General features: G+C 35.4%; 1 protein-coding gene across 1 annotated transcript; it reads right to left on the bottom strand.

The window, feature by feature from the left end:
* Nucleotides 1-14033: 14033 nt before the first annotated feature.
* Nucleotides 14034-15609, bottom strand: LOC128878312 (H/ACA ribonucleoprotein complex subunit 1-like). The gene is made up of 2 exons (XM_054126426.1): nt 15533-15609; nt 14034-14842 (listed from the first exon to the last, which is right to left on the bottom strand). Exons 1-2 carry the CDS (start codon nt 15545-15547, stop codon nt 14045-14047), a joined length of 813 nt encoding a protein of 270 aa, XP_053982401.1. The 5' UTR covers nt 15548-15609; the 3' UTR covers nt 14034-14044.
* Between the last annotated feature and the right edge of the window lie 11496 nt (nt 15610-27105).

The following is a 27105-nucleotide window of genomic DNA, read 5'->3' as shown; positions in this document are numbered from 1 at the left end:
GCGTTGTTCGCCAACGAAAAGAGAGATAGATTCTCGAGAATGCGCGGAAACCCCGTCTAGAAATGTGGAACACGACCGGAAGAGAAAGTCGCAATGTAAAACTCGATGAAGTTTTCAAGAATTCCGCACCCTGATTTAGACGACGTTGACTAGGGCCCAGGTGAACCTTTTAGATTCAGACGAAACTCCCATTTCGAATCGTGTGGCGTCAGGTGTAGGTGAAATTAAAATCGAACAAAACGAAGAGTCGCAATCATGCAGTCGTCGCGAGGTGGGGTTGCACTGATTAACCCACGCGATACGTGTTGAACATAACAATTCTATGCTTAATTAGACTGTGACGAAGACGCGTGCAACACTGTCGCCTTGCACTTGTAAGGAAACACTGGAAAATGTCAGACGGTGATTCTGATGAAATTCTATAGAAATACTCAATTAGCTTACCCTACCTGGGGTAAGCTAATTAACACCGTTTTATACGAAACAAAGAACTAGAGCAATAAAAGGATATAGGATCCAAAAATTAGAGAAACATACTATTCTATTTTTACAATTAGATGAAATACATTTATTAAAGGAATTTTCATCAAAAGTATTGCATATTAATATAGACTAAATAAAGTTTTCTTCGTCATCACTATTAACCCATTCACTGCCAGGCAAACTTAAAGCGTTTTGCCTTGAGCGCCAAGATTTAATACAGATATGTAATCTAGGTTATTATTTTTATAATAAAAAGTGGTATTAAATTTGTTCTTTTAAAAGGAAAATTTACAATCTTCTTTTGCAATATTTCGTGACTCAAAAGGCTATAAACTTATCTCTTGAGTAATTGCAATTAATTTGAACTACGAAACATCTCATAGTTGGCAGTGATTGGGTTAAGCACCATTAACCAAAGATATTTTCTTTTTGACAAAATATCTTCATCTAATTTTTTTCAGCACTATCTTGAATTCTGTACTCCACTTTTCGCACAAAATTCGTTATTTTAAAAACCATAATTTCGAATCGTGCTCTTAAAAACATTAGACGTTATATGGCGCTTTATCTAATTCTCGAAGTGTGTTCTAGGATGCAGTGTTGTATTAAGATCTTTCCCAATTTTCGAACCTTGTTAAAGCGAAATCATATTATCATGGAGGTTACCTGTACTTATTTATGTGAACCAAAAAAATGATTACTTTCACCAATCTAAAATCATTCCATATGTCTCTGTTACGCCATCCGCTGTGCGTACCAAGTTAATTGGTTGAAATAGGTAAATCGTAGACGTAATCATTGGCTACTGTTATGACGTAAGTCATTAGTTGAGGGAATGCTTTTTTCCGTTACTTAGATAAAAACTATGATTGCAGTAACCATTGAGAAATAATTACAGTCACTAAGTAATTGGTGATAGTTACGAAAAGTTACATTATTGACAGCTTAATAAGTAGAAGAAATGAAATGCTTACAGGTGATGCTTAAAACGTTAACTACATACATTTAATGTCTCGACATCATATATTTTGTTCATTGAGTGCAGTATCCATTTTTTTAAAAAGTCAATTTACCAGCAGAAAAATTACTCATTCAACCAAATAAATAAATTAAGGGATGGCAACGTTAGCACGTACATAGTTGTTCGGTATAATTAAATTTATAGATTAAATAACATAGATTAAAAAATAATACATTAGCTTATTGTCCATTCTTGAAACGTAAAAACTTCCCGGCAATTCTTTTCTCCTTACAGAAGTTGTTTTTGCTTGAAATTTTCGGAAAATCCCAGAAGAATGTGTCGCAAAAGACGGTCTCTTTTGTAGTCCGTTTGCAAACGGAGGTTCGCGGTAAGTACATTGTTGACAAACTAATCTCGTGACGAAAGGGGTACATTAAAACATCCATTATAGTCATTTGTCATTCTCGTTACAAGATCAAAAGAATTTCACGTTCCAGAAGGTTAAAGGAAACGAGACCGCATCATAGTCAAGAGGCAAAGTATGTACATCCCGACTAAGCATCTTGTATAGCTTCACTGACGAGATTACGACGCCCGTTTCTCAGTTCATTTTTGCAGCCGCGCCGCATAGTGAACAAAACAGCGAATATTAGCTAATAAAAAATCATACTCACCATAGACAGCTTTTTACACTGGCCTTCCAAAAAGGGGACACTTCTTCAAAGCGTCATAGATATGGAAGTTTTCAACCGATTTTCGTGAAACTTTGTCAGAGATAGTTTTGAAGTGTCCTCTTGGTGTATGCAAAGTTGCATTGGTGATGCTTGATGTGAAGAGGTTAATTTACCCCTGTGAAGGGAGTGGTGAAGAAAAACAGAATTTCTGAAGGTTTCAGGAGTGACGGAAGGGGTTGAAAAAATCAAAAAAACCTTTTGGGCGACTCTCCTTGATGCCCTCTATAGAATGCACCCCCTGTAATCCGTCTCAGACAAACCCCACCCCTCACAACCTTCCACCCCCTTTAAAATCCACAATTTTTGAACGACAGTCCCGAATTTGGGCTCAATGCATTCCCTGGAATCCTCTGATCCAGGAAATGCTAACGCTCACGCCGTACACCCTATAGGCACCCCTTTGGGGAAGGGCGGAATGGGTCACCACTTTTCAACCGCCTTCGTGAAGGGGCACTTTCACACATCAAAGAGTGATGAATAGACTGCGGAAGTTTATGCAAATGCATATTTTTATAAAAAATAGTTAAAAGAATGGGACGTAGACAGAAATTTGTTTTGAAATTAGAGTGCTATAAAAATATATTTTTTATGTTGCATATTTTGCATATTTATGTTTAAAAACATATGCAATAATATATTGCATATGTTATTTATCGTGCTTATGTGAAATATCTATCTCGACAAATTAGTTTCGTCTATCACCATACTTTCGTATCATAATTGTGTAGTGTTTACACAAATACAGGGCATATGATGCCATATTTCTGTAACCTTGTGTTGTTAATCGACCGTTAGATGTGAGTTTGTATTTCGAATTCGAATACTTCAGTTCACTTATCGCAGTTAATGTGATCTCTGTGAAGAAGTGAATATATTTAAGTGTCTTTTACTTCTCTAAAAATGCTCTCTCTCTCAAAAGTTAAAAGAGGTAGAAAAGCATTAATGTTAAATTGGATAAAAAACGATTCCAATTTTGTTATTAATGATAACGACAATAATGATAACGACGACAGAAGCATTCATTGCAAAATTTGGAATAAAAATGTGAAGTGTGAAAGGAAATCGCATTTAAACCAACACATAAATACTGGCACACATAAGAGGAAAATCGAAGAAACTGGTAATTCATGTGAAACATATGAATAGTATAATACATCTAAAAAGTATTCCTGGTGATTGCGGTGAAAAGATTAGAAAAAAATGTAAAAGAAGGATTTTCTACAGTAGGATTTTCTACATTATCGAAAATTTCTAATATTTTAAATAACGTGGGCATTCAAGGACCAATAAGTGTGCCGGAACAATGTTGTTCTAAATTTAAATACGCACCGATTACTTCGTGTGACGTACAACGATCGTTCTCCGCGTATAAATTCATTTTGACAGACAAACGCCACCAACTAACACCATTAAACTTGGAAAAAATGCTCATAATTTATTGTCACACGAATTATAATATACCAGAATAATTGTGAAAAGTATTTTATATATGTGTACATAGCGAATATTCTATAACATACTAATATATTACTTATTATACTACATTTTATTCAAATTTTTCGTACATATTTTGCATATTTTTCGTCTATACTTTGCATATTTTTCATGCATATTTTGCATATGCATGATACATATTTATCGTGCATAAACATCGGCAGTCTTGTGATGAAATTCACCAGGTTCGTTCTTCCGACGTCAAGGAGCAATCCCAAAAAGTCCCCGTTTCAAAAGCTGCCCCTGGAGCTGAACAGGGATGGCCCAAAGTTAGGGGTGGTCCACCCCCATGCATAAAGGTTGAAACGTCGCCGCGCATGTCCCACGGTCCGAGGTGTCGAGCCAAAAACTGTTTTGATGTTTTTTCAATACTGTGACAGTATTAACAAAGGAAAATGTTTTCGCGGATTCGGTCGTGCAAGTGCTTCATTACCAGGTCCTCAAAAAATCAAAAATGTTTTGAATCACGCTTTTATTGCCAAATCGTATGAAAATTTCATATTTATTTTATGGTAATACGTTCAACAAAAAGTAAATACTTGGATACTTGAGTTTGAACGAGCGCCACTTTCTTTATTTTTTCACTTAAACGGTTTATTTTACTTCGCAACATAATCACTTTTCATTTCAGAGAAACCGTTTTTAATATATCTTGACAATTAAGTTAAGACATCAACAAGAGCTATTTTCCGTTCATATAAATCAATACATAAGTTCTATAAAATTCATAAAAAAATATATTTATTCTTTTTCTGAATAGTTTTTTTAGTAGAAGAAATATTAGAATTGTTCTGTATTTTTTAGATTTCAACGAAATTCCTAAAGTATTCTTAATGTATCAGTCGTAACACCAGACAGACTCCTTAACAGAAATAAGATTATCAGCAGAGTACAATAGAACTTTTGCAAAGAATTATTTTTCTTAATATAGAATATAAATTGTTTTAAAAGAGAAAAAATAATCATGAAAATAATACATAAAGTTCACGAAGCAGTGCTACTTTGTCACGTCCCGGATTTCAGATTTTGAAAATCTGTCGCCCGGTTCGATCAAATGATGCTTGCTTTTTGCCCCACGCCTCTCTTAAACGACTCGCGTCTGGACGGGATCCTAATTCTGATTGAGTCTATCCTCGCGATTACTATTTATTAGAAATTTTAAATCTTCGGACTTACTACTTGTTGAGGTCAAGCACCTTTTGTATCATTGATGGTCCGCACAGGCTCGCGTGCTCGGGGTACGGTTACCGGGACGAGCCTCCAAGGTGAAGGTGTTGGAGCCGATGGTGGTGCTGATGCTGATGCTGATGCTGATGCTAAGGCTGGTGCGGATGCGGACAGCACAGGTTCGGATTGCACAGGGAGCTCGTAATCGTGCAACAGTCGCCGAATTTGTTCGCGTCTACCGGCACAATACTTTCGCGAAGTTTTAATGTCTTTCATCTACTGAGAGGGAGAAAATGGAATTTATATAAATTCTAATCGTCCATGAATCTCATGTCCCGTCAATCATTAGCAAGTCCATCCAACCCTTTACGACTGCTGGTTTTGCGTCTATTCTTTTCAAAGCCGGCTTCGACGCCTCGACCCTGATTGGAATATCCGCTCTGCCTTGGATCGGAAAGGAGTCACGTTAATCAAATCCGTGGCTACCGTTCGGGAAAACCGGCTTCGACGCCTCGATCGACCCTTACAGCAAGCACGAAAATGACTTTGGACCTGAGTAAGATGACGGAAAAGAAACCCACGGCCGAGCAATGTTTCTATCTTTAGGATTTCTAAATGACCGGCTTCGACGCCTCGATCATGAATCGAAAAGATAGATGATTTAACTATAATTTGTTTTTTTTTCTTTGCGAACGCGTTGAATGATTTTTGGAAAATAATTAGAGTTAGGTATTTGTTAAATTACGTTACTGTTTATTATTAAGACTCGCGCACGGTCTTTTTATTATGGCAAATATAATTAATTACAAATTTCTGAATAAAAGCTCGCAATACCTTAAATTCGCAAAAACTCGACAACTAACTCTTTAACAACTCTTGACGACTGACAACTATGATATTCCGACGAATCTGAACTATGACTTTGATTCCTTGGCGATTCCGAACGACAACTACGACTTTAATTCCTTGACGATTCCGAACAACTACTATGATACTTCGGTTCTTAATGATTTCGGACAACTGGCCCGAGCTCCTGAATTGCGGGCGTACTTACACCCCTAATTTGGGACCTTTGGTCCGAAGGTAGGAGGAAAAAATCATACCACGTGATTATTAAAAATTCCATGGGTGGTGGTTGATATCTTCCCATGGCGTTAGCAATAACATCTTGCCCGAAATCATTCCTAGATGTTTAGGCTTCGCCTTATCGGAGTTGGGTGGCTGACATCAACGATAGCCACTGTACGCTTAAATTCGGTGAAAAGGTGCAGGGTCTTATTAGATTTGGCCACCCACCGATGGGTGGTAACGAGTACCGAGAATTGTACGGGACCTGTAGCTGTGACTTAACATCTAGGAGAACTGTTGTACTCTCGTGCTTCGCGATAAAGCAACCGAATCCGCGTTTTACGATAGTGAATAAGCCGCGGCCGTACCGTGGTCGTATAAGGGGCACATGATGTGGCAAGAAGTAGATCGGTCGCTTCACGCCCGGATCTGTTATCGCTTAGGTTCTCTCTTACTTACTAAACGCTTCCCAGTCTAAGGTGTAGCGTGACCTAATCTGTTGTCGGTTTATTATGAAGAAAAAATATATTCGAGGTTTGGACGGACGATATGCGAACGTCACAACTTTACTTTAAAACAGTTTTGTGAAAAACCATTCCTTCTTCAGAAAGAACTTTCAAGAAGATCTACTAGTAAAATAGTAAAATTGAATAATTTAAGGGCGCATTTAAAAATGTCACTCCAAATCTCCAACGATAAATATAACTCCACAAATCAATGTTGGCGATAATACGGACTATTTACTATATTCGTAGCAGCCAATCGCAGGCTACGTAGAGTTTCAATATTAACTCACCTGATCAATATTTTTCGGTGCTTAATGGTGTCAATCTCAACCGAAGTACCTATCTTAAATTTAACGGAGACCTAAAACTGAAATTGAAATGCACCGAAATGGAATAGAAAATGCAATATGAAGACCTGACTAAAAATAAACGCCAATCTGCATCTCGTTTTATATTCGTCTGCATTGATACGCAGGCTTCGGTTAAGCTGACACTTCTCGTCTATTTTCGTAATACATCTACATACACGTCTTGAAATATGTAGAATTCTCTTTTTCCTGAAATATGTAGCTCCAAAACGGTGAGAAATATCGAAAAAACGTCTCAAAATAAAATGCATCTCGTTATTATATGTATACAACGGCGAAGAAATTATTATCGAAAAATCTGTAATAACCAAGTAATTTTGCATGTAAGGAAACTAATAAATAATAAATATTACTTAATCTTTAAGTTCTTAACCAATTCTCATTGATTTCATTTTGACTATATACATTTTCAAAATGAATTTAATCATCTTTTAGATCTTTTTCGGTGAATTTTCAAATCTGTGTGTAATTATAAAAAACTTCAAAAAAGTAAAAAAATTACGCCAAGTACATGAAAAAGTGGAGGACTCAAGGAGTTATCATTGAAAAATAGAAGATCCCCATAAAAAACTACAAGAAAGTAGAAAAATATGTGAAATCGAAATGAGCTGCCAGCACATGGGGGTGCTTTCCAGCACAGTGCAATGGCGACACTGCGTAACACAATGTAAAATTCGGTGGTTTCCAACTATGCGCAGCTAAAATGCTGTGTTCAACAGTGCGGACGTTCAGATCCTAATGACAATTCATGTAAAGTGACTGCTCCGCACTTTGGCAGTGAAATAAAGAAGTTAAATAATGTATCATCCACGAACTGAGACTGTTTAGAAATTTGCCTAAATCTCCGCGATTTTAAAATATTTCTAAGGTCATTCATCGATGCCAATACCTTTACTCTCGCAAGCTTTCAGATAATTTGTTAGTTTAAAACTCTGAAAATATAAGTACACTTTCATTATTTTGCGTTTTAAAATAATTCTTATTCATCGACACCTTGACCTTGCTTGGCCACGCCAAGCAGTTGACTTCCAGACCGCGGAAATCTAGGCAAATTTCTAAACAGTCTCAGTTCGTGGATGATACATTATTTAACTTCTTTATTTCACTGCCAAAGTGCGGAGCAGTCACTTTACATGAATTGTCATTAGGATCTGAACGTCTGCACTGTTGAACACAGCATTTTAGCTGCGCATAGTTGGAAACCACCGAATTTTACATTGTGTTACGCAGTGTCGCCATTACACTGTGCTGGAAAGCACCTCCATGAGCTGGCAGCTTATTTCGATTTCACATATTTTTCTACTTTCTTGTAGTTTTTTATGGGGATCTTCTATTTTTCAATGATAACTCCTTGAGTCCTCCACTTTTTCATGTACTTGGCGTAATTTTTTTACTTTTTTGAAGTTTTTTTATCGGATCTCACTTCTTTTTACAAATCATTTATTATATTATATAGAATCTATTTTAAATTTAAAAAATAAAATAGATATTTCTGTAAACGCTACATAAGAAGTCTAAATTATTATTTGTTTTTTTAATTGAATAGAGTAAAATAAAGGGAGAGGAGATAACAAAAGCGAATATATATATATATGTATATTTCATATAATTTATTAATTATAAACACGTATTCGTTCAATATATAAATAATTATATATACCTGCAATTTTTTTTCTTCCTCCAAGAAATTTTAATGTTAATGATGAAATGAGAAAATGACTCCAGTTGTATAAGCTCTACATAAAAGGTCTAAATTAAAAACACTTTAGTGGTATGAATCTATTCTGTATGAATGAAGGAACCTGACAATTCAGATTTTGACCACTTACCTTGTAATGAAAATGGAGAAACATTTTACAATAGTTGCTGCAATTTGTTAACGAATAACCTCCAAACCTGTAGTTCCCTTCATTTGTATAAGCTCTGCATATAAAGTTTAAATTCAAAACACTTTGGTGGTATGGATCTATATTAAAAACAGTTTTCTGTATGAATAAAGGTATCTGGCAATTCAGATTTTGACAACTTATCTTGTAATCAAAATTGATCTACATTTTACAACACTGGCTGCAATTTGTTATTAAACCCTACATAAAAAGTCTAAATTGAAAACATTTTGCTGATATAAATATAATTAATAATGCAATAGTGTAAAATCTTTTGACACTTGGTAGGTTATGAATGATGACATCTGTTTCGACTGTCGACGCTCGATGGCCGACGAGCCATGCCGAACCGAATGATTCTGAGAATCGACGAACGACACTCGGCTTTTGCTTAGCTCCTATTGGCTAAGGGTTGACGACGGGAAAATCATACGAAAAATACCGTTTCTGACAGATTCATGACATGATATTACGATATCTCAGTTGTACGTGGACCGATTTTATTGATTTTGGTTTTATTCGAAAGCTTATATGCGGTTTACATGAGAAAAATGCCTTTAAATTTAGAAAATATTGCAGGCGTGTTGAGATATTCATGAAAGAAGTTTCAGGTTAGGTTGGAATGGAGAATCTCTCCTGTAAAAGATACGTGGTAACTCCAACGCCAGTATATACGCGGTGACGGATAATTTTTCATGTACTTGGCGCCGAGACGCTACCGCGTCTCTAGATTATTGAGTATTTACAAGTAACCATTTCCTACTTCCTCTTTTATAAAATTAGAAGATATCAATGTTGATCACTTTTGTAACTGTGGATAGATTTGAATGTACACCGAGCAAGATTCAAAAGAGAATATATAACGTTTTGAAAATTAATGTAAATTTAAAATAACACTCATAGGATTACATGTTTACGATTTGAAGAATTGAAGAATTCAAATTGCAAATAATGTGATAAAATACTTTTTATAGTTTTCATTTCAACTCACAAGGAATGGTTATAAAGTTGAATATTCACAAAATCTTTAAATCGATATATTCTAGTATGCAAGTGTGATTCCATCCTCTCAAACCGAATCATGCTACTAAAACAAAATTACTGAATGTTACAAATCACCCTATTACCAGTCAGTGTTTCAACATTTTTTGAATTTCCAAATTTGCAAACGTTCGTTATGAGTAACAGAAGTAATTAAATGTAAGGTATAGGCGAAGTAAACACATACGACGTAAACACATCAGTTTGAAATAAGAACTATTGGAAGCTTATAAGTGAAATATTTTATTTTTGTTTTCATACGTTATGCTCACATTCTATAACATACATTATATTCTACAAACTTTACAAATGAAATCCCTTCCATATATATTGAAGAGCCAGTATTAATAAACTCGTATTCATATTCGGACACTGCAGTGCTTTATTCATTATTGCAATGTACACCTGACCATAATTTATTGCAACTCGTTGGAATATTTTGTGTCGTATGATATGTATATTAGAACGTATATTTTGTTTAATGTAAATACAAATTTTATTTATTTTACATATCGAATTTGTAATGTAACAAAAAATTTACTGGATAATCTATTATTACTGTATCGCATTAATATTCAGTCATTCAATAGATTTTTACGTTTCTTAATTATAACTTATCACCTTGGTCAACGGTTGAGACTGTGGCCAAATATGATGGTCAGCAAGCTGTAAGCTTACCTCGTAATATCTGTTACTGTTCCGTAGTCGACCTGATCGTTCATAATTTATAGGTAATACGAGACAGAAAGGCAAAAATACATAATTTCATGTAATATGTTAAATAAATAAAAGTTGCATTTTTATTAAATACAATATACGTTCTAACATATTCATAGTCATCAAAATATATTCGTACTTGGTTGTGATCAAATGTACATTACAACAATTAATAAAGTACCACAGTGTCCGAATATTAATACGAGTCTCTGCACGTTGATGAAAACTGGCTTGACCTTTACCCTGTTTCCGGAACACGTGAAGCATAATTTTACTCCTCAGTTTTGCATCAAGCTACGGTTTCTCTGTTCACGTAATACCAACCTCTGGTTAGCCGTGTATCGAGAAATCGGTCTTTCGCGCACAGACGCGAGTACTCGCGGGTAACGAACCGTAAGAGCAAATCGCGCCGTTTAAAGCGTCAGATTCTCGCTAAAGTGACGAGACGTCGCGACGTCCCGCGACACGATTGCGTGTCTTGTCTGCTGCAAAAAACGTCTCCAGAATTTTTCCTTTATTTCGTCTTCGAGTGAGATGCTCGAGGCGCGTCAAAGAAAGTAAAAGCGAGCATCGCGAGACAGAACTACTCGACTACACTACCTAAAGAGTCTCGCGAATGCTCCAAATTCGAATACAATTGTACATGTTTTAAGCAATATCTAACTCGATGATTCATCTTGTGGCATGAATTAGAGAGACAAAATCTTGACACAGTAATTAAATCTAAATAATTATGATAAGATTAAATAATTACAATAAAATTTCAATAGTAAATAAATAGTGAATTAAAGGACAAATTTAAAAATGCAAGTATTATCGTTCAGAATAATATACGATTCGACGTTTGGTTTGGGTATACAAAAATATAATTTAGACATATTCAGACAAAAATTAGACTCAAAACGGGCAACAATAAAGTCAAATTATCGAAAACTAACATACAGTGTGTGTAGAAAGTATTCGTACACCGATCAATTTCCAAAAAAACTGTGTAAAATTGTACTTTATTAACTTATTTTTTATAAACAATGACATTCTACATATTCTCGGAAATCTCTGGAATAAATAGATTACAAAAAAAAAATAGCTATTTATGTAAGTTGCGAAATTAACAAGAAAAAAACAATTAATCGATAGAAATGTTGAAGGAATAAGTATTCGGACAACTGTTTAAAATTACTTTCCTGGAAATTTGATGTTTTTTAATTCGTACGGAGCAATAAACTAATGTGTTTACGTTACAAACTCTACTGTAAATGGTTCGTCATAAGAATCGTACAAATACTTATTGCTTCTATACTTTTACCCACTTTTCGCATTTTTTTGTTAATTTCACAAATTATATCAACTAGTAAATGTTGTTTGGACTATATCTATCTTAGAAACTTCCGAAAATATGTAAAATATCATTGATTATAAAAAATGAAGTTAATAAACTACAATTTCACATAAAAGTTTTTTAGGAAATTGATCGGTGTACGAATACATTATACACCCACTGTATGTATAAACCACTTGAAATAAAATTTGAAGAGTACATATGGTTTATTAACAAAATAACGTTTCTCCAATGTGACTCCATTCCAGTCTAATGTTTATACGATTGTTTTTACATTCTATTGTTCTTGTCTTGAAGATATCCTAAACCAAAAGTCGAAACATATAATAATTTAAATAGTACCTCTTGTACCGAGTACATATATTTTTCATTTAGTATTTCAATAATACATTTGTGATGTGTGGAAATAATATATAGAAAAAATTTGGTCCGAAAATAACAATAATTTAAGTATAAGTACGTATATGGAAATGTGTCGACTTTATGTCATATGGCTCTCTTCAATGACAATAAGATTTTCATATTGGTGTTTGATTTTTACTATGCTCTTCTGGATAATACCTAAACCATTGAAACAACATGAAAAAATCTAAAAACTATTTAGATAAATTTTTATTCTCAAGAATAAAATAAAATTCGAACTAAATTGTTTTCATTGATTTCACCATTTACGTTTAAAATTGATGTCGCCATTGTGGCACTATCGGCATGGCCTTTTCTCAAGGTACAAGTGTTATTATATGACCGAAAGGTATTATAAATATTCATTACTCTTTACCATTTCTTTCTAATTAAATTTTCTTCGATTGATTGATAGTACCAATAGAAAAATATGCCGATCGCAAATGGTTAAAATCCAGCTTCGCGCTTCAAATAATACAAACCAAAGAAACGTCCTCGAGCTTACCATGGTTTTTAATTGTATCAACTAAAGAATACAATTCGTTAAATAAATAAATATCGTATCCCCAATTACCAAAGCAATCTGCTTACAATGCTTCCCAATTAATACTTGTCTATTTTACAGCCGCCAAATCGTAAATAATCACTGCATGGCCGACTCGCGTAGCACGATGCATTGTACGGAAATTACACCAACAGACATTATTTTATGATGCCGTTGATGCGATGTGTACCTATAATAATAATTGACGGCTGGATATCATCAGTTTAACCACACCCATGACAGAATTAAATGGTACGTTTAATGAGATGCGATTGTATCAGTTGCGATAAAAAATTGGTTTTGCTCGCAAAATTACGCGTTGGTCTGAATCTCATTACTTCTACTCGTAATGATTTTGTAACGTCCGTCAAAATGTTTAAAAGATTCGAATTATAGCAAACAATATTTTGTTTTCGCGACAAAACCCGGGCTGCATAGGAATTTCCAATAATTAATAAAACATAGCGCGGAGCGGGAGCTCATTGTCAGGAAATGAAAGAGGCCGAGAGGAAGTATAGCAACGTTTGAGAGAAATGCCAATCATTCTTCATTATGATACGACGACACCTAACAAGTACAAACGCTCCAAAGGAAGCATTATAATTAAATTTGAAACCTGCATTCCGTCGCGATTTTACTTTCTTCCTCTCTTTGTAGCTATCGCTTGCAATTGGACATGTGTTTATAAAGGGTTTCTGGATTATTGTAGAGTTCTTATTGCATTGGCTATGAAAGTATGTTGTATTTTTTTGAGTTTCCACTGTTCGGTGTTACGAAAACCCTGAAGTTAAAATGCTTTAACTATACTAATAATTCTACAGTAAAAACAATAATTGGTTTAGGGGTATAGTACAGACTATGCTCTATCTTTTAGTCTAGATTATCATAAACTTTATTATGCTTTTCATTCGATACATTTTAGACATTTTATAGTACTTGATGTTTACGTTTACAAGATCAAACCAGCCTAGACTCTCGAGCTCATCGATTCTGTCTCGTACAGATACAATTATCACAACTTTAGTATACAAAATCTTGTCGAACACTATATTACATCGATCGCAATGTTTATGTGGTAGTTGACGTATTTTCTATTATTCTGACTTTATTTTCGCCTATTCGATTCGATATTTATACACTTAAGTACGTATAAACAATAACGCGCCAGCTTTTTCGATTAGGTCAAGGATCACTCCAGTCAACAATTACCAACACACGATACATAGAAAACACCGTTTAATAATTTAATATTTATTTTCCATAAAAAAATATAATCATTATATACAAATACATGAGTGTGGACGAAGTATCCGCGTCGACCAAATTCGTCCTAATCAATGCAGACCGAACGACAGCTCGTGTCCGCCTCCGTATCCACCTCCGTATCCACCTCCGTATCCACCTCCGTATCCACCTCCGTGTCCGCCTCCGTATCCACCTCCGTATCCGCCTCCGTATCCACCGCCGCCGAATCCGCCACCGCTGCTGACCAGTACTGGATAGGATTCCTTAACGTATACAGGGACCTTGACTGGGTAGGGAACCTCCTTTTCGACCGCTACCGGTACCTTCACCGGCACACTGACCGGGTAAGGGACCTTCACGGGCACTTTGACGTGCACATTGTACGGCACGGGGACCGATTTCTCCACTGGTACGGGGATCTGTTTCTCCACTGGAACTGGGTAAGGTTTCGGTACGGGCACAGGAACTGGCCGCTCGACGGGAATGTGAACAGGAACCGAGACTGGTACAGGCACCGTCCTCTCGACAGGGTATGGTGCTGGCACGCGAACTTGGTTCTCTCGATGGATCGTGATGCCAGTTATGCGACCTCCGTCGCCACCTCCGCCACCGCCGCCGCCGCCGCCGCCGCCACCGAAGCCGCCACCGCCAAAGCCTCCACCGAGGCTCAAGCCACCCCCGTATCCGCCACCATATCCGCCTCCTCCTCCAAAGCTCAATCCGTGACCACCGAAATCTCCACTACCGAGGCTCAACTCCAACCCCCGTTTGCTCTTTTCCTTGGTCTCCACCTTGGTCTCCACCTTCGTAGTCGAATCCTTGGCGGTCGAATCCTTCGCATCGCTGGCGAGGGACGCCGTCGCCACCAGGGCGAGTATCATTAGTTTCTGGGGGTACAAATGTTATTAACTGTACGAGTGTCGTACGGAAGTGTTGTATTAGTGTTTGGTCGTTTTGTCACGCATGTCTCTGCACATCGAACGTGTTCGTTTACGGTCACGCAACTAATGCGAATTGATGAGAGAAAGTACTCACGGTGAAAGGAAAACTATGAAAATTAATGAACACATGATAACCCTGCGAAATTGATTCAAAAGCGAACTAACAATTTCGAAGTTCAGCGATATGGTCGTTCCTGAACTAATGTTGTTCGAGAAAAATTTGACTAACGATTAAGATAAATTGCAACTATGACTATTCGGAAATAGAAGATACAACGACGGTAGACTTGACACGATAAAATTTCCAGTTATGTCTGTTCTGAAGCATACTTTATTTACTCGATCCGAGTCACGGGCCGCGAATTAAACGAAACACCCAATCTGATTTATAGCTGTGGGTTTAATACTCTACGCGTGGTTACGTGAGATATTAGTAAGGGAGTGGACGGTACCAAATAATAGAACAAAACGAGCAAAACGATCTACCCACGAGGGGAAAAAATAATCCCCGACCGACGTAACCGTGCGCGGTTAGCAAACTTTCTCTGCACGCCTTACGTAAACCCTGTCCCTTGATCTGTTCGCAAATAGTGCAGTGGTGTGTTCGTGTCCCTGCGTGAAGAACCGGGAGCTCACCTGCGGAGTGCTCATGGTATCGTTCGTAGGTGCACACTGAAGCTACATCGCACCAATCACTGGCATATATACCGTCACTTTCGCCGTGGCTGCTGGCCCACTCCCCGGAAAATCCTACTCGTCCACCAGCATTAAAGCGGTCCGATTGTGCTACCACGCTACGGCGAAGCTATTCGACGTTAAGGGGGCTTTCACCTTTAAAAACTGACAAAAAATCGTTTTTCCGTTACATTTTCTGTCACTATTAAGCAGCAATATTGAAAATGAGCAACGCCAAAGTTCGTTATATAAAAATTTTAAACTTCGTTTTATTATATATGCTTTCAATGATTAATTTTTATATTTAATATTTCATAGTCGATTGTAGGATTGCCGCGGTGAGAAAAATTATTTAGATTCTATCGCATAGTAGGTATGAAACTTTCTCTAATATTGGTGCACGGTTTTAACGTACTGGACAACGTCGTTTAGTTTCTCTGGGGTATTACATTGTATATTCGCAGTGCAACCGAACTCGATTTTACAGATCATGGCTGTACTTACGTAGGCAGTTACCATGGTAGCGGTCAAATAGATATATGTAGATTAAATATGAAACGGTATGTAAAGTTAGACTATAAGTTTTTTAAGAGTGCTCAGTGGGTCTTCAACACTTTGTGCTGTAATGTATTATTTGATTAAATTTTAGTTTATAATTTATTGTACATTTGTATAAAAATGAAATACAATTAGAACCTACGTTTAACCTTAGACTTTTGTTTCAATATCTGCGATATTTTTTGTACCAAAATTTCGAAGGAATAACATTTAACGTGGAAGGCTCCAAAGGTGTTAGACATTTGAAGACAGGTATAAAACAAAGATTTACGATTTAAATATTGTCACTGATCAAAGCAATTATATAGCTTTATTTAAGCAGAGCGCAGTTCTAGAAACTGTGATGTTTTTTAGGAACAACAAAACTGGTATAGGTGCAATATTCTCCAGATAATTCAAACAAAATCATCTCCACTGATGACTCGGCCAAAATAATTAAACGGCACATCATATGTACAAATTTAATTTGAAATTCATTAAAACAATGCTTGTGTTATTTCCCTTAAAATTATGGGTATTTAAAGGCAAATTTTTGTTGTTTCCTCGTTTATATTTATTATCCATATTTAAAAATATACATTTACACACACGACAAGAAAATGTTTTTAAAATTACACTTTGAACAATCAAATGTAATCTTTTTATAATCGATTCACATACACGTGACATAACACGTAGAATATCGCATGGAATATTCACTATGAAAAAGGTGTAAACGAATAATTATATAATAGTTATAAAATAAGACACAAGTACTTTCTTTTTCAAAGCGTTACAGAATACTGTTTCTTTCACCGGAGATCTATTCCAAAGACGATCGTCTATGCATTGCCAAGATAAGTAATTTCGTAATTGCATGCGATGTCGTTCTGAAGTTGGTAGGTATCCAGTGACCCAGCCTTACTCGTGGTAGATGTAACAGAGTTTCCTGTTCTATTCAAATCAGGCCACGGCCATATAAAATCATTCGATAGACTACGTAAAGTGCATACATGACGTAAGTTTTTAAGAACATGTTCTGAAAATATTAAATTGAAGTCTCGAATGCTGGCTGCTTTTTAATTACTGAATGATTCGAGACTACATGCAGCGACAGTCAAATATTTCAGGTCACGAAACACTTTTCATCCCCGCAATGATTTCAGGGACACTTTAGATTCATCTGTGGCTATTTAGGTTTTAAAATTAAAATCGTATAATTAATATATCGAATGTATTTTATTCTAGAAATAAAATTCAGAATAAATGCGTGCATGTGTGAAACATTTATCTATTTGTTTTTTATTCTCCCAAATATTTCAAGGAATGTTGATATATTTACAGACCCCGTGTGTAAAGAAATAAATAAAAACGCAAAGCCAGTAATGGATTTTCCTATTATTAATTGCCAATGTATTGTAGATGTTTTATATATAAAATACAAACATGCTACCATAAAGAATAATTATACAAAGTTTTGTTACGAATCTGAAGGCATATATTCTTTAATTAAATTTGTATAAAAATAAGACTAGTCCTAGATGATTAATATAAAAAAAGAAAAGGGTTGTGATGTTAAAATTTAAATAGGTTGGAATATTCGCATGAAACAAATCATTAGTACGAGAGAAGAATTAAAGATATAATAAAAGAATGTACAAAAGAAAACAAAATTTTTTAGCAAAGACAAGTAATTCGTGACTGATTCGCCTTGAACATAAAACTGTGCCTTTCTCCTGTAATGTCGTATTACAATTATGGATATAATCGAACTTATGTAAGTTTCGAATATGAAAGGTCTGCCTCTTATCCGGTCTCGTTTTAATTGGGCTCCGCTTTTGCTTGCCTCATTTTTGGTTGAGGGGTCCAGCTGGAAAACTATCGACATACTTAAAATTCGATCCAACAAATGTCCCCTTTCTTCAGGACTGAATTTTAACATCAAGCTGAAAGATAAAGGTGGTGAGTAACTGTTTCCGGACTTTTCAAGTTTCCATAAAAAATCTAATATATATGTATAAATATTTAATAAACATTATTTATTATTTATATGCCGAATCAATTTCAATTAAATAATTTGTTTAAAAACTTACTAAAAACCATTCTTCAAGAAGAAAAAATTGGTAGGATTCCTAACCACCCCTTAGATAAGTAGCTACTTGAAGTAAAAGAAATATTTGATTAATTAAATAATTAAATTTAATTGACAAGGAAAAATATGTTGAAGTGGGTTTATTCCTATGTAAAACACAAGCTTTTAACCCCTTCAAGTCAGCATCACGATACTTTCATTATTCTTGTTTTAATGTACAGTAATCCGTTCGATCAAAAATATAATAAAATTGCAAAAATTATTATTTTCAAATTTAATTTAAATTGTTTGATCATGATTGCTTCAGTGTATTGAAAAATTGCACCGAAATGGTAATAAGTGGCATCACCAAGCTTAAAGAACAATCTTAAAAGATGAACTGATATAATAACAATAGAATCTAATTAGAAGTATATTCTTCGTAAATTCTATTCATCTTCTTTCGACCGAAGAATACAACAAAAATTCTCCCGCTCGTCAAGTCAATCAAGAAGAAAGAATTACCAACCTCACGGTTCATGCTAACAATGCGAATCATCTGAAACTGATCTGTATCGAAGACGATACCATCCGCACAAAGGGGTTAGATGAAACTTTCAACCACGCTTGTTCAGCTATTATTTACTGGACGCATTGTTTATATAACACGTATCAGTTTTTGCTAGTTCTACCTAAAGTATCGGCTTCCTGCTGGAAATTCCCCCTTAAGCCTTTTTCCCACGGGCTACCAAGTTTGATTACTACCGCATCCCCCGGAACCTTAACACGCGTAACATGTCCGTGCATTATAGCTGTTTCGATTCGCTCTCAGGATCCGTTCACCCGACGAGGAGGAGCCTGCAATTTACCGTGCAATGATCGTTGCGACCAGTCTTCTTCGACGTTTCTCTTTCTTTCACTTCCGAAGGAGCGGCGCGCGCTCGCCTCCGATTCCAACGCTCCCACCTCGCGACGCATAACCGCACCGGACATAATTCAGATCGAGGCTCCCGTCCTCTTACGCAATCACCTGCTCTCGATCCTTCGCGACGAGGAAGAAATTTGAAATCGTATCTCCTAAGAGGAAGAAGCCGAAAAGAGGCCCAGAAATGGAAGAAATTCTCATTTAGATGCAACATTTCCTATAACCGATACAAGATCAGTTTTTCATATGTTATTTGTTCAATTAAAATTAGGATCTGAATTGTAAAGGGTTTTCTAAAACACGCTTTAGAATTTTATTTTTTAATACCAATTCCTGATGAACACTTAAAAGACATCTTTCGTGTTTAATTGTATTTATGAGTACTTTCATGTAAACTAAATGAATTGGATATATTTCATACCACATGTATTTTACTAAAAAAACATAATGCTGAAGACCTTTTTGGAGGAAGACCTTACTTATTATTAGTGTGCCTATTATTGTATACCTAACTCTAAATTTTAACAAATAGTGAGATAACCTTTTCTAAAGATTCTGACAGAACTTAAATTCTATTCAAGAAGTTCCTTAGCTCCCAAAACACTACCAATTGAACTTGATCGTGTGATTAGTTCAAACAAGGTCCAGATTTATCGAAGCCAACAGATAAACGCAAATTCTATGAGGAAAATTGTGAAGAGAAGGCACCTCAAAAACTTCGAATTAGGATATGATTTTTATCGTTCGCAGGAAGGCTCATGCGATCGGCTAACAGCGGAGCTTCGATAGTATTTATTCGATGCTTTATCGCGATCGGGGCAAACGTGCAATTAACAGTTTAATATCGGAACAAAATTTATCGATCACCGATTACGCATCTCCCGATACTTTCCATCTTTCACCGGAGCAATGTTACAAAACTCGGCTCGTTTAATGCAGGTGGACGCCCACTCGCCATCCATTACGCGATCAAAAGTGCCTCGCGAGAGGAAAGTTTTTGGGTAACGCACGTAACCACGCCGGTGAAAATCGCCAGGTCGTTATCCCGGGAAGAGAATGGAACTTACGCGCCGCTTCTGGATATCGAGTTGCTCGACAATTAATTGCGGAACACCGCCTTTTTGTCGACTTCCAGTGGGCGCGTAATTAACCCCCTATAACCCAATTTTTTGTTCGAAACAATGGATACGGAAAACGATATCGAGCACTTCCACGTGTGACGGAAGTGCGAGCAGTCGTTGGCAGTTGTCTTTAAACAATTACTCACTCTAGCGTGGGGAACAAGAATTAATCCAATTTTTCTTTGTTCTGTTATATTTCGTAGAGACAATTATCGGAATTATTATTCGACTATCCAGAGCAATTAAAACTTTTATTTGTCGAAACAGATACAATATTTTGTATTATTCTTAAACATCACTTTTGAGGGGAACTCTTCTGAAATAAAATTGTTCTTAGGATGGGAAACCATGTGTCAGTAGTAAGAATAGTTTCAGTTGAATTATTAGCATCTTTAATAATGTTTTCAAACACTGTAAGTGTGACAATATTATTAGACGTTAATACTGTTTCACTTTTTTCTTATAATCATCCACAGGTTCTACCACAGGCTGGCACGTGGTTTACGAATTTTGCTCATATTTTTGTTCTGTTAAAAGACTAAAACATTGTTAACGACTACTAATATTATCACATCTACAGCGTTTGAAAATATTAATAGATTAGATATACATAATTTGAGTGAAATGTATTCATAGTAATAACACGCGGTTATCTTAATCCAAAATCAAATTTAAGAAGAAAAATATAAATGTAGTAATAAATATTTTATCTACTTCAACAAGTAGAAGCATTAGTTCCGCTAGAAAGTGCGATAATAATTACTTCCAAGAGGAACTAATACCTATTCTAAACAAACTGCCTAGTGGTAGTTTTATAGCCTCAAACTAACATTAGTACACAGTAATAAGTAAACGATAATAGACATAGAAAATGTTGATATATAGTGTGTATTACTTGGCGTTATACAAATTAAAGCATATTTTCAATCATTTTTTTCTCAGGAACTATTGCATAAAATTGAATGAATGTTTTTCCCTCTTAAAGGTATGATTAAGGAAAGTAAATAAAAAATTTTTTTTTGGTAAAAAATATTTCGTCATTTATTTACAAAATAATAAGCATGTATGCAAAAGAAAAGTTATCCGCTGGCGCAGGTGATTTTGGCTCTCCTGGTAATCTGAAACAGAAAATCGAAAAAGTTTATTAAACTATGTCGTCACACCTATCGTCGGAACCTCCGAGTAGTTGATATTTTGATTTTTACTTTCAATTTCACCTGATTTACGGTACAAAAAAAGTGTTTTTTTTCTCTCTTTCACAAGAAACGCAGCCATTTTGTTTATTTTCTATGAAATAAATAAGTGGAGGTTCTGACCATAGCTGTGACGACATAGTTTAATAAACTTTTTCAATGTTCTGTTTCAGATTACCAGGAGAGATTAAATGACGAAATATTTGTTACCAACAAACAATTTTTTTTATTTACTTTCCTTAATCATACCTTTAAGGGGAAAAAATATTCATTCAATTTATACAATAGTTCCTGAGAAAAAAATGATTGAAAATATGCTTTTTTTGTGCGTTTACAGTGAAATGCCCCCTTAAGAAAGACTTTACGTTTTGGTATCATTAAAATATCGATTTTTATTATTTTCACATTCTCTTATAATTTCTTACGTTCTTGAGACAACCTAGATAAAATGTTAGGCCGAAAGACGAAGAATTGACAAAGTTATGAGAGTTTGAGGAAGACGGCTTGCTGCCGCAAGGAGTGGTGATCGGAAACTTTAAGCCCTTTTTCTTGAAAGCACACTTTCCAGGCTTAGGAAAGTTACGTCTAAAAAAACTACTGAAACTTCCGTTTAAAATTTTAATAACTTGCGGAAGGCATGTCACCGAACCGTGGTTTTAAAATTATAACAATATGAAATATCGATAATATTTGTGAAAATAAATTCTTCGAAAAGTACTTTTTTATAGACCTACATACATTACAAGACTAACATATTTACATCTTGTACCCTAGACAAAGTGTACACCTTTAAAAAATATTCATAGAAAATTGTCATTCATAAGAAGCACGAGTCAGTATCCCGTTTCTATAGAGAGTCTTTCTGAACAAAACAAACAGTATAGTTTGCAATTAATATGTTTTACCAAGTTACAAATATTTGCTCTAGGCATAAAATAGACTAAGTAGGAAAACGAAGGGACGTGGTTGAGCTAACTTTCTCCTGTTGTCGCGGACACGCGCGTATACTATGATCGTAATTGACGGATTCCCGGCATCATGCTCGATGCTCACTTAATTAAAAAATAGATTTACGATACGCGAAGGAAGTTGTTAGGCGTCACGGCGAGCGACAGCATTATCGCCAACGCTGGCTTCATCATCGTCGCACGTTTCTAACATTACTTGTCGCAGCCTTTATGGTCGTATACTTTCATGAACCTTTACACAAAGAAGATTGAACAGCCTGTTATGTGATTGAAATGTCGTGAAATTTTGCAAGAAGTTTGGAGGCATACATTCGACAAACTATGTCCAACTGTGAAATTTTACGAATAAAATTTATTTATGGACTCTTAATTTACATTGTTCAGATAATTTCGTACATCAATTTTTATATTTCTGCACTTTTATGGCATTGAAAAATGAACATATTTTCCAGTCAATTTAAACAATTTCTTCTAACTGTAAGCTACGTTTAAGAATGTTGTTCTTCGATGTATGAACCCATTTATAGTTTATAAATACCTTTTCCTTTCTCGATGAAGGAATTCAAACAATCGAGGTTGAATGAAAACGTCTTGAACTGAACGAAATTTTGCAATAAACAGATTATTTGAATCGACCAGAATATGCATTAATCGATTTAAAAGAGTAGTGAAGTAATATGGTTTTAAAGAATTATTTTTAGGTAATATTTGAATGTTAGAACTTTACTTCAATAAGTACCCCATTAATGGAAAATATCTTTGGCTATAGAATGCAGCGTTAACTTTGATAAGTACATTAAGAATTCTTGTTCATTAGGAATTCCGTTCTCCGTTGAAAAATAATAAAACTTGATCATTGATTTCAAATCGATTGAATAAAACTTTAAGTGGCTATACTTCAATTATTGGAATAAAAATGAACAGTAAAATAATTATTATAATCAATAGTGAATTGAAAATTATATTCAATTGCTGTTTTTCGTTAGTGGACATGATTTTAAAAGTAAGTGTCATTTTAGAATCTACATTTTTTGGTTGTCATGAAAGGTATTGGTACATATATATATATATATATATATATATATATATATATATATATGTGTGTTAAAAATGTAATCGCCCCATTACGTTCGTTATGAGTCACGCAATATTAAAAAAGCAGATTTAAGCTACTTTCGAGCAACAGGTGGACTTACTTTTACAAACGTTGCGACACCGTGCGGCGACAGTCTGCAAAAACTTGTTACTTTCGTATCCCGTTACCGTATGATAGATTACAATTACACATCGCGTATTCAGATTAGGGCTAGGAGTTTCATCCAGATTCTTTTACTATCCGGAAAATCCTGGTATTCGAAAATCAGGATACCTAAATAAAAAATCCAAATTTCCGATTACTAAAACTATATCCGGATATAAAAAATTAATATAGTTCTGTCTGGAGCGAGTCTAGGTGGATTTCGCCCCAGACGACTCGAGAAATATACTAATTTTTACAAAGACTTGCGTTCCTGTGAATAAAAATACATGTAATCATGAATCCGATATGAACATTTTCCGAATAGTTAAAAATATTTGGAATAGGGTTGCTGGTATTAATAAAATAAACCGCTCTTCTTAAAGATCTAACTGTATCAATTGAACTGATATTCGGATATTTGAATTTTTCGGGAAATTATCCGGTCATTATCCAGACATTCTTTATTCGAATAGTCCCAGCCCTATTTCAAATACCATAATAATCAATTCACCTTCCAAAGATTGGGAGCAAATCAATTGGGCAAATCGACGAAATGGATGAAAATTATAATTCCCTGACAGATCGGATTTTTAATTATGGAATGAGAAAGATCACTCGGCAGTGTCGACACGCTGTTTCCTGTATGTTGGTAATGAATAACGAAGCCACAGGGACTCATGTTGATTATTTCCATCGATGTCCAGGCGCGTAGAAACTTTTTCTCAAGAACAGTTTCGTAATCATTTTACAGGTACTTTAGCATTAAACGTAACTCTCACCCGCGTTGCGTAGATCAATATTTTCGCTGTATCCAGAAAATTAATGCGACGTGGTTCAAGCGAGAACCACTTTCGTTCGAGCATCGCAAGGGAAACTACTATCGAGTAAAAAAATACATTTTCCGTAGTCGTGATCATTTATTATCGGCTTCAGCCCGCTTCACAAAGTAGCATATGTATATTTCGATAAAATTAATAGATTCTATTACATACTCAATACTTTTCAATCCGTTACTTCGATTCTATTTTAATACAAGAAAGTATTCATTTAAGTAGAACAATATTATCATACATATATTAATTTAAATATTTGTGGAGGAGGAATTTTTAAAAATCGAAGAAATCGAACCACAGAAAATTGAGATTGCAATAATAAATTATACACTTTAGAGAATTTTATATTTTTATTCGTCCATAAGGATTATGAATTGAATTATTGTATGTATACCTTTATTTGACTAACATTTTTTTCTGTAGTTTAAATGGAATTTAATGGAATTAGAAACAATGTATGTCTAATCTGATGAAGGCATTCTTTAGAAAACTTCTTAGGGCGTACTCTTTTAATTTGTATTTGTTTCTACAATTGTTTTTACATGAAAACTTCTTTAGTTATCCAGTATTACTGTGACTTCTTCGAACCACGATGATAGTTTCTACATATTTAATTTGAATTTTCTTCAATTTTAAGAATAATGAAAGCTTTATCATAATTTTCCTCAATATTCATCACATGTCTACACAAAACATTTCATATCATTAAGAAAATGGATATCTCTTGGTTTAGTTAATTAACAAAAATGTATCTCACTTGATTTGGACAGAAAACTTTTTGTAAAACTGAGTACAAATCCATCCTACGCCACCTAGATATATTGCGGAGAAAAAGAGAATCTTCAGTGGTAGTGTCTTAGGTCAGACATTACAGTCAGACATCTTAGGTAAAGTTACATACGGCTGTTCACACTTCACACTCTACTTATTCATAGTATCGTAATCTCGTTAAATTAAGACTTCTCGTTAATCTAAGTTCTATCATCCACTTTACTCTAATTACTTGATTTAATTACTTATTTTTAGTTACTGTTAGTTTAAACGAAAAAATATAATTCAAATATGCAATATTTAAGATTTAATTTTTTAATTTCCAAATAAATAGACAAATAATTTGTTTAATTCTTTGATGTAAAATTTAGTTGTTCACAATTTATTTGAAATATTTTCATAGCTTTTGCAAATAATGCTATCATAAAAACCAAGAACGAAGAAGTACTAACACAGGCCTAATCATTATTATTTATTCGCCGATTTTGCACGAAACCTTCATATCTTGAGACGAGGATTTAAATCTAAAACATAGAGTTTCATTGTTTTTTAATAATCAAAACGTACTTTCTCCGTATAAAAGTGTCTGGGTGCAATCTTTTGTTACAGCTCGAAAAGTAAAAAGTAAAATCCAACATTAGACTAAGGAACAAGAAATCGTGGATTCCAAATTGCACAATTGCCAAACGGCTTTCGTTTCCAGTGAAATTTCACGAATGAGTCAAATAGTAAACCACATTGGTTAGCATCAAAGACGAATTGTCAAATTTGTGGACGATTCGCGACGGTGTGAACGAGCAACAACTCGCGAGGATGACAAATCGAGATAAGCTAGAGAGTCAAGGCAAGGATGAAAGGGAAACTGGCAGCAGGTACTTTCCTTCGTAGTCACTCCAGAGCGCGAATTATGTTTGCTAGGGAGCGAGGAGGTGGGTGGGGCGGGAAAAGGGCGGAAAAGGAAAGGGCGTAACTAGAAAACGGCTTGATAAACACCTTGAGCGAGAACATCTATCCATATATTCATGAGAGCCACGACCTGGCCGACTCGAAAGCCATTATTGCATAAGGCTACGTTTGCGGTCGGTGAAGCAGAAATGCAGACTTTGTGAAAATTTCGTTCCTACCGTTTGCTTGCACGCTCGTCGGGCCGCGGGGATTTGCTCGCCGCTCTTAGGCTTGCATTTCCGTAACTGTCGCCCTCGAATACAAAGTTCGAGGACTTCGATTGGTTCGAGCGCAGTCGAAAATCACCATTCGCGTGACTTCTGCCGCGGTATAATTGAAATAAAACGACCAAACGTTGCGGATATACGTTCCCGAAGGTGCATAGAACCAACTCTACTGTTATGAAAAGAAATCAAATAAAAGGAGGTCTTGTTAAAAAATTTCGCGGCGCACCAATACCAGGAAGTGTAGCGCGCAGTCGTTTATGTAACGGAAATGTTACAAATTATTCCAAGTTTAATAGGAAGCGAGAAGTAGAGAAACAATACGGACGAAAATGATATCGAATACATCCCACACGTAATACGATCGTCTAGCACTTGGCAAGGTTCCGTGTACGTAATGCAACGTACTCGCCGTGCGATGAAAAATAAAGGTTTCACTCGAACAGATTTAATGTAAAACCGTTTCCCAATACCAACATTTTTTGAGCAAATCGCTAGCTAATCAGATACTACGGATCGGTAGTTCGTGTAATATGTTATCAGCGGCGGTGTACGTTAAATTAATACAAAAAATAAGTTCAGAGAAACTACCATGTATATTCGTCGACGCGCACAAACGTGGACTATAAACGCGATGGAAAAGTAGAAGAGAGTGCAGATCACGTATTTTACGGATGTTGGCGCCTTTCGCGTGTTTTAATTGCCA

Source organism: Hylaeus volcanicus, chromosome 1, assembly GCF_026283585.1.
Source record: "Hylaeus volcanicus isolate JK05 chromosome 1, UHH_iyHylVolc1.0_haploid, whole genome shotgun sequence".
NCBI lineage: Eukaryota > Metazoa > Arthropoda > Insecta > Hymenoptera > Colletidae > Hylaeus > Hylaeus volcanicus.
The sequence above is the reverse complement of the archived record's forward strand: the minus strand, read 5'-3'. Positions and strand labels throughout refer to the sequence as shown.